We start from the raw sequence: 8,268 nt of genomic DNA, 5'->3' as shown, positions 1-8,268 counted from the left end.
GTAAGCAAGCTACCGCAAAGTACCTTGTTAAATGCCGGTGGATCCTACTGGTGTTGCTGGTTGACATTTGTCCAAATAGGTTTTCCAGTAATCTCCAGTTCAGCACATTTTGAGGTTGGTTTTGCATACTTTGGCTGCCTTGAGTCAACCAATGAAGGGGGAGATGGAGGAGTAGTATTTGCACAGTGCTAACAGTAGCATTTGTTGTCACCATGACAACAGGCATAGCCAGCCCATGTGATTGTGGCTTCAGAGAGCCTGAAGATGCAGGCAGTGTCAGTGGCTGCTGCTTCCTGGTTGGATAACAAGTTCATTAGGCTGGAAGGCCTCCCTTACTTTGCCACAAGGCTGCCGTAGTACCAGCAATAATAGGCCCAAGCCTAGCTTCTGCCCGTAGCTCCTGCTCGTAGCTCGAAAGGTTTTGGTTTTTGTTTTTAAATTGTCCTCTCTTTTTTTTCTTTCCTGAAGGTATGGACATTACACAATACTGATTATGGGGGGCGGGTAGGGGACTCTGTGACATGCAGTGGACTTTGTTGCTGCATTTTGAGCTGCCATGAACTAGAAGTTTATATTTTGCAGTTGGTCTTTTTTTCTTTTTCTTTGGGAAGGATGAATGCCATTTTTAGAGCCAAGATTTTCTGGTCTATACTTTGTCACATGCTGTAGGTAGTGGCTGTAAGGCAATGGGGAAAATGCAACTTCACTGCAACTTCACTTTTAATTCTATCACTTACATGCAGTATGACTCTGAACCTGGCATTGTGGTATGGCCAAGGGAAATGGGGTTTAAAGTGGATGATACCAATTTCTATACTGCTTATCTGTATTATGTTCTACTAGTGCACTTCTTTCTCTCCCTTTTCCTTTATTTATCTTACTGATGCAAGGTGATTACATGTTAGAGCCAGTCAAGTTTCTTGCATTTGAGATACAGGACTGCTCAGTCTGTTGTGATAGATGCATTTTGGTACTTTTAGTAATGGGAAGTACTGTATCTTTCTACAAAGACTTTCCAATTCAAAAACATTCTGCTCAATTGTTGAATAAAACGAGAACTACTTTACATTCTAATGTTATGCCAGTAACCTGTTAAAAGTCACTTAACTTCAAAACCACATAGATGAATGTTTCCATAATTTGCCTTTTACTTCCTGATTCTGAGAATATGATTTTGGAGATGTTTCTACTGAAATCTTTGGCCTGACTTTGCTGTCTATCTCATTGAGTCTCTTAGCAGTTGGTCAGGATTGAGTGTGTCACACACGCTATTCTCAAACCTATTCCCTTGTTTGTAGAAATGCCAAGGACGGCTGAAAGAGCTAACTGTACTGGAATTTCTCCAGAATCCTGAGTAGATGATGTGCCTTTTAAAAAATATATTGCAGTTTCATAGCTTCTTACTCTGGTTTGCTAGTGTATCAGGTGTCTGGGAAGTATAATCAGTGAGTGAAATATGAATTTTTAAATGCAGATAGATAAGTGTACATTGAAGAAGCAGGCTAAAATATACATTTTTTGCCGTCTGTATGTTCGTTCCCTTATAGGATATCTTGAATAACCTTGATTCATGTGATCTTGAAGATGATGATCTTATGCTTGATGTCGACTTACCAGAAGATGTGCCCTGTGATAATGGTTAGTGAAAGAAATCTAATTTGTCTTAATGCACAAGTGCCCCACTTGCTACATGGATTGCCTCCCCCCTTTCCACCCTTTGCCTGTCACCACCACTGAGGTCCTTGAACTCAAGATTCTCCCAAGGCCATCAGCAACCATAGTAGGTCTCTGTTCTTGGCTTCTGAAAAATACTGTTTAATTCTTCTGAAGGATCTAGTGTGGGCGAGTTCTATGCAGCTACATTTCTCTAAACCTTAAAACTATTCTCTGAATTTTAACTACTTTTAAGGAGTGTTCCCTATTAACTGTGTAATACAGTTTGTTCTGCATCATGTTTCAAGTAAACATTTAAGCAGATGAATTGCACATAATGCTTAAAAGAGTTTCGCCAGAGAGGTGTCAAGGCTGTCTGTAAAGACCTCATGATGTCTTGAACTAAAGCTGTTAAACTATTCAACAGTTCTCAGAATGTGATCTAGATTTAAGAATGTTTTAATGCAGGATTGAGTGGAATATTTAAATATACTTTGTTGCCAGTCCATAATTATTAAAACCATCTTTCAGATGCAAGCAAGAACGCTAGATTAGTTTTTAGGCTTGTTATTTTCCTTGTTCCATTTTTAAGTCTGGGGTGAAACTTGCACTCTATTTATAGAAGCTGTTCTAGTGGGACAAGTATGTTCCCTGTGAAGGAGCCATGGTAGTTCTAAATCACAGGGTCAAACTGGGCTCACTTCCCAACAATGCGCAAGAAGGGGATGGGCAGGAAGGAAGGCCTGTTTACCACTCTTATGCAAAACTGTTGCCTACTCAGACACAGAGTAAGAGAGAGCTCTGTTATGAAAAGCTGCTTGTAGTCAGGGGCTAAAAATGTGAAGACAGAGTATTCGGGTAAGTTGAACTTCTAAAGGGTTTCTTGAAACTTTTCTTGTTTGCCTGAAATTTATGTTTTGGCTTGACGTGTCATAAGTAGCTGTCAGATAAAACTTTCAAACCAACCTGTCTGCAAAGTGACAGAGTCATTTTTAAAATCCGTTTCATCTTGTGCAGCCTAATGAATGCTTTCTGTAAGGGTACTGAAGAAGCAAACTGCCTTACGAAGTGAAATGCTATGTGTCAGTTTAAAAAGTTCTTCTTGGAATATTAAGGTTCTAATAGTAACAAGATTATTCCTAGCACAAAATACTACTGCATTCTAAAGACATCAGTTTATGCCTTGTTTCAGTTCTTGCGAAATGAAATAGCCTATTGCTTAAATGAGTATTCCTAGTATTAAATTTTTGCTACTTCAGATTTAGGGTTATCTGAAGGTGAATTTAGACACTTAAGTTAATGTTGGCAGAGTAATTATCACAGCAAAGGTGCACAACCTGATTAAAGTGTAGATAAAGCTTTATTCAGGAACTAACATACTTGATAGTGAAGAGGAGAGTCAGAGATAATTTCCTAACTCTATCATTAGCTGAGAGAGAGAGTAAGTGTGGGATTTGAACAGGCAAAATTTCCGAGAAGAAGCGGATATTGTCCTAAGAGTAGCAATCTGGAGACAGACAAGGAATGCCACTTAACAGAAGAGAAGGTGCCGACTTCACTGCCCTATATATTGTCTTCTTGCTGCCCTCTGCAAAGTCGTCTTCTCTTCTTTGCACACCTCTCTTGTGCTTAAGGTTGTCCATAGCAATAATTAGACATAGAAGATATCACAATATTATAAAAACAAAAGAAGCAAATTAGCAGCAGTTTAATACCAAACTTATTTACATAAATATGTATATAATTATACATTACTAATAAGTAGTGGCTAATTAATAGCTCCTTAAGATTTCTGGGTGGTTATAAGTTCTCTTTGTAGACCAATGTTATGAACATTTCTCCTAACCCCAGTGGATTGTGAAAATATGAATCGTTATGACCGACCAGAAAGAAATATCAGACAACAGAAGGAAGGGCTGTGGAAGAGGACGCCACAACGCTGGACCACTCAAGATCATTATCATCTCGGTCATACCGACCATTATCACCATGGCAGAAATGATCTTAACAGGTAAGGGCAAAAAAGAGAGAAATTCTGTTGGTGATAACTGTATAGTGGCATTCCTGTATGTGATGCTTTACAGATCAGCATAAGCAAAATTAAGCTTCTTCCGTAAGAAGTATAGAATCTAAATCTGAATTCATGTCGTGGGGGGATAGGGTTGCCATGTCTGGGTTGGAAAATACCTGGAGACTTTGGGGGTGGAGCCAGGAGAGGGCGTGGTTTGGGGAGGGGAGGGGCCTCAGCATAGTACAATGCCATAGAGTCCACCCTTCAAAGCAGCCATTTTCTCCAGGGGAGCTGATCTCTTTCAGCTGGGGATCAGTTGTTAAAGCGGGAGATCCCCAGGCCCCACTTGGAGGCTGGCAACTCTATGGGGGGAAGCAAGATGGAAGATGCAAATTTTATTTAAAGGAGTAGTCCTATCAGTGATACTTCTCATGTAGGAAACATATTTAAAAATCAGCACATATTGGTCTAGTGCAGGGTTCCCCAACATGTTGACCACAGGTATCATGGCACTCTGCTGTACCTCCTGGCACATACAGAGCTTTTCAGAAAGTGGGCGGAGTCATTGTAAAGCAGGGCTTGTTACTGGGTGGCTTCACTGAAATGAAAGTTTCCCACTTTCAAGAGGACTGGTAAGCTTTCTTTAGCCAGTGTGTGGTTCCATTCCACCTTCAGGCTTTCCTTCTTTTTAGTCTCCAGTCTTTTTTCCCTCCCTCCTGCCCTGCTTTCCTTAATTTCTTTTTATTCACTGTTCCTTTCCCCCCCTCCCTACTTGGACTTTCCTTCCGTTCTTTTGAGTCCCCCCTTCTCTACTCTGAGAATGAGCCTTTATCATTTTTTTACAGGACATTTTTGAAAACACCCCCTGCCCCCAAACCTTGAAAGACATTTAAATGATATGAGCGTCACCAAGAATATTTGTCAGCCAGAGTATTGATCATGGAATACAATGAGGCTGAGGGGGGTGCGAGAGTGATGGCGTGGAGCTTGACTGTTGCCATCACCTTCTTTTTCAATGCACAGGGGAGCTTTATTCCAGTCTTAGGGTCTGGGCTGTTGCATGAAGGGAGATGGACAGTCAGGAGTAGAAGCCTGCCCCCTCCTTTTCCAGACTTGCTATCCTTCCAGTGATTAGACCATGCCTCCAACCCAAAGTACAGATAATACTAACCTTGACAGACCAATGGCTGAACTTTGGAAAAGGCAGATTCAAGTATTCAGTTGCCATGAGGAGGGAGGTATTGTGTTTGGCTCAGCTTCCTTGAGGTCCTCCCCCACCCCCTCTCAAAATTTTAAGAAGAGAAGAGATTGGATTTATACCCCGCCCTTCACTATACCCAAAGGAGTCTCAGAGTGGCTTACAAACTCCTTTCCCTTCCCCTCCCCACAACAGACACCTTGTGAGGTAGGTGGGGCTGAGAGAACTCTGACAGAAACTGCTCTTTTTCAAGAACAGCTGAGCCAGAACTATGGCTTGCCCAAGGTCATCCAGCATGTGCAAGTGGAAGAGTGGGGAATCAAACCCGGTTCTCCCAGATAAGAGTCCGCACACTTAACCAGGCTCAGCAGGCTCAAAAAGGTTGGGGACCCCTGTTTAGTACTTCTTTTTCTCACTGTTTCATGGATAGACTATCCTTAAAAAACGAATCCTTTAAAAAAATGAACATTGCATCTATACTCACTTGATTATCATAATGTTACCATTTAAGTGTTATCTAGCATGCTTGGTTAAGGTGGTGCATTTTTTGTCTTGTTAATACTCTTCTTTCTCGAAAAGATGCTGGAATTAAAGCCCAAAGAGGTATAGGAATATATGAATTGAATTAGTGCTGAACAAATAAGTTTTGGTGAGCCGATCTTTTTGGATAAATTCATGGATGTTTACATAAGATTCCTGTCAAGAAAATGTTCATAAACTGAGAGTAACCTGATCTGTCAATGTGATCTATGGCCTGGAATTTTAGTTTACCTTTCAGTATATGATCCCAAGGTAATGTGCTTCTTTTTGGGAGGATAAACCATCTTTAAAAAAAAATGTCTAGTGTCAGTGATATTTAATTCTGCAATTTGCAGAGTAAACTGTTACTCTTCTCCTTTTGCCTAGAGCTGCAGAACTGTAGCTTTTCTTGACGCATCAAAAAGAATTCACTAGCATTGTTAATTCTAATTTAAATACGTCATTTGGTTAAAACAGGGGCCCTCAACCCTTTTCAGCCTATGGGGCCCTTTGGAATTCTGAAAAAGCATGGTGGACACAGCCACAAAACAGCGGCTGCCACAGCTTACCTTTCAGTCACACAGTGACTACATGCACAGCCAGCCAATCAAATCTCCAGTGGCCAATTAGAAGGCTTGCTGGACAAATGCCCTACCTGGTTAAAAAACAAAACAAAACTTGGGCAGCAGGAAAGGTGTTAGAGGATACCATAGTGCTGACAGGCACCATGTTAGGGACCCCTGAGTTAAACGAATACACAAGTTTTCATAATGTGCTTCAAGCTCAACTGCAATATATAACTGTCCTTAAATCCCCCCCCTCCCCATCTTACAGGACTTCCAACTATTTAGACCCTCCTCCTGTTGGTCACCTTGAAGGGTATGGAGCACCATGCCTGTATCCACCCTTTATGGGCTTGCCGCCAAACACTGTGATGCTTGATGAAATGACCCTTCGGCATATGGTTCAAGACTGCACCACTGTGAAGGCTCAGTTATTAAAAATGAAAAGGATACTTAATCAGGTTTGTGAAACACTTTATATGTTATGTCTATTCTGTGGATGCACTTGCTTTCACATGGCACCACTGTAAAAATACTTTCCATATAGGATTTTTGTCACCTTGGCTGAGATATCCATGAATTTCTGTGTCTTCTCTGGCATGGAATAGTAGTAGAAATCTGTTCTCTGTATGCATATTCTATCGTTATCATGGCGTCTGTTGCTACATTTGATTTTAGTTTTCTTGGCAAAAAAGTTTTCAGGGTTGATTGTCTTGCTGGTGATCTTCTCCATGTATTGGACTGTCACGTCACGTGCACTTCATCTTTATGGTGGTTATGTGAGGCTTGTTTTGTGCTTTTGAGAGAACCGATAGTTTGCAGCACCGTTTTGAGAGGTACAGCTGTGACCAAAGTAACCTTTGCCAGTCTGTCTTGTATCACAGAATTCTGCCCAGTTCTTCCATAGCTCCTCCTTTGGGAGGTGTTTAGACTGGGTGACAGATCTGGCTAGGGCTGATTCTGCATTGGCTTTTCCCTCCATTGTTTTAGGAAACCCATGTTGGAACAGAAATTCCGCTCTGCATCGCATGCTGCTTTTCCTTTGCTCATCGGATTTTATGGTAGCCTCTGCACCCCATGCCACTTTCACTTTCTTTGATCATCAGCTTTTATGGTACTTTCAGCATAGTTTTATGGCCATTCAGGGGTGACTCTGCAGTCAGTACGGCCGTTGCCCCAAGTTATTTGAATGTGGTTTTGAGCTGCACTTTTTCCTCCCGGTTAAAATGTGGAGTGAATGCTAGAGGCAGAATCACCCTGGAAGTGCCTTTGGGAGAATTAGGTGAGTACAAGAAGAGAGAAACATGCTTTTGAGGAGAACCTCCTTCTCCTAACAGCTGTCCCTTTGCTGCAGAAAGCCAGAGCAAAAATAGGAAGTGACTGGTCTGTCCAGTCACTGAACTCCACAGCATTTTTCATGCAGAATAATTGTAATTCAGTTAGATATGTAAAATGTCAGGAAATATTGAAGTTATGTAACACTTTAAAAAAAATGAAATGCCCCTGTCAAACCTAAACTACTCTTACTGATTTATAAATATATAAAATGCATAATTTGTATCTTAGGGTGTAAAATTGTATGGGTGGACATACTTACAGAATTTAAAACAAAGAGCAAAGAAATTAAACAGTACCATTGTAACCAAGGGAGAGATTTTAAAATATCGGTTTTAATTATTAGAGGCCAAGATAGTCTTAACAGGTGTTTTACGCATGTTCCTAGAGGTTAAGTTTTTAATAAATTATTATTATTTTAATATGTTAATGTATAAACTTTCTGAGAGTGTTTTGATATTGTGAAGGCCTATGGCCACACACAATAAAACGATTCTAAATAAAAGTATAAATGCCTTCATTTGCTAGGAGAAAAAATGTAAACATACTCTGTATATGAGAGAGCTGCGAACAACTGCATGCCCTACTTCCATCTGAAGCAGTTATTTCTGCCATGTTGAAAGACTGCTGGGGGGGGGGCAGTTTAAAGCAGAAAACAAATACTGTAGTAAATAAAGTGTATTTGGCCAGAAACATTCTCATACAATCACAATAGCTATGATTACCCACGTTTTTGAACATTAAGTTAAACTTTATAAAATTGAAAACACCGAGTTCTTTAATGTAATTACTTATAGTTTATGGTTTGCTGAAATTATTTCCACTTAAATAAAAACTAAATCCTTGAAAGTGATCTTTTCCCTTTAACGTACCAGCACTGACTGTGTAGAGGAGTTCACTTCTTATGAATGTTTATGACATCATAGATGATGAAACCTATTTTGAATAACTGAGCTCAGCATTCTGCGTTCCTAAATGCAGCTATGTAG

The 8,268-nt window shown here is 40.3% G+C and overlaps 1 protein-coding gene across 3 annotated transcripts in view; it reads left to right on the top strand.

Annotated features, from left to right (window-relative positions):
- CCSER2 (coiled-coil serine rich protein 2) overlaps positions 1–8,268 on the top strand; it is a 75,890-nt gene that overhangs the window by 33,000 nt on the left and 34,622 nt on the right. For all 3 annotated transcript variants that reach the window (XM_015426724.1, XM_015426725.1, XM_015426726.1), the window contains exons 3-5: positions 1,548–1,638; positions 3,505–3,664; positions 6,216–6,405. In XM_015426724.1, coding sequence (XP_015282210.1) covers positions 1,548–1,638; positions 3,505–3,664; positions 6,216–6,405 — 441 coding nt within the window. The remainder of the gene's footprint in view (positions 1–1,547; positions 1,639–3,504; positions 3,665–6,215; positions 6,406–8,268) is intronic.

Source organism: Gekko japonicus, unplaced genomic scaffold (assembly GCF_001447785.1).
Source record: "Gekko japonicus isolate JY-2015 unplaced genomic scaffold, Gekko_japonicus_V1.1 scaffold3281, whole genome shotgun sequence".
NCBI classification, from domain to species: domain Eukaryota; kingdom Metazoa; phylum Chordata; class Lepidosauria; order Squamata; family Gekkonidae; genus Gekko; species Gekko japonicus.
The sequence above is the reverse complement of the archived record's forward strand: the minus strand, read 5'-3'. Positions and strand labels throughout refer to the sequence as shown.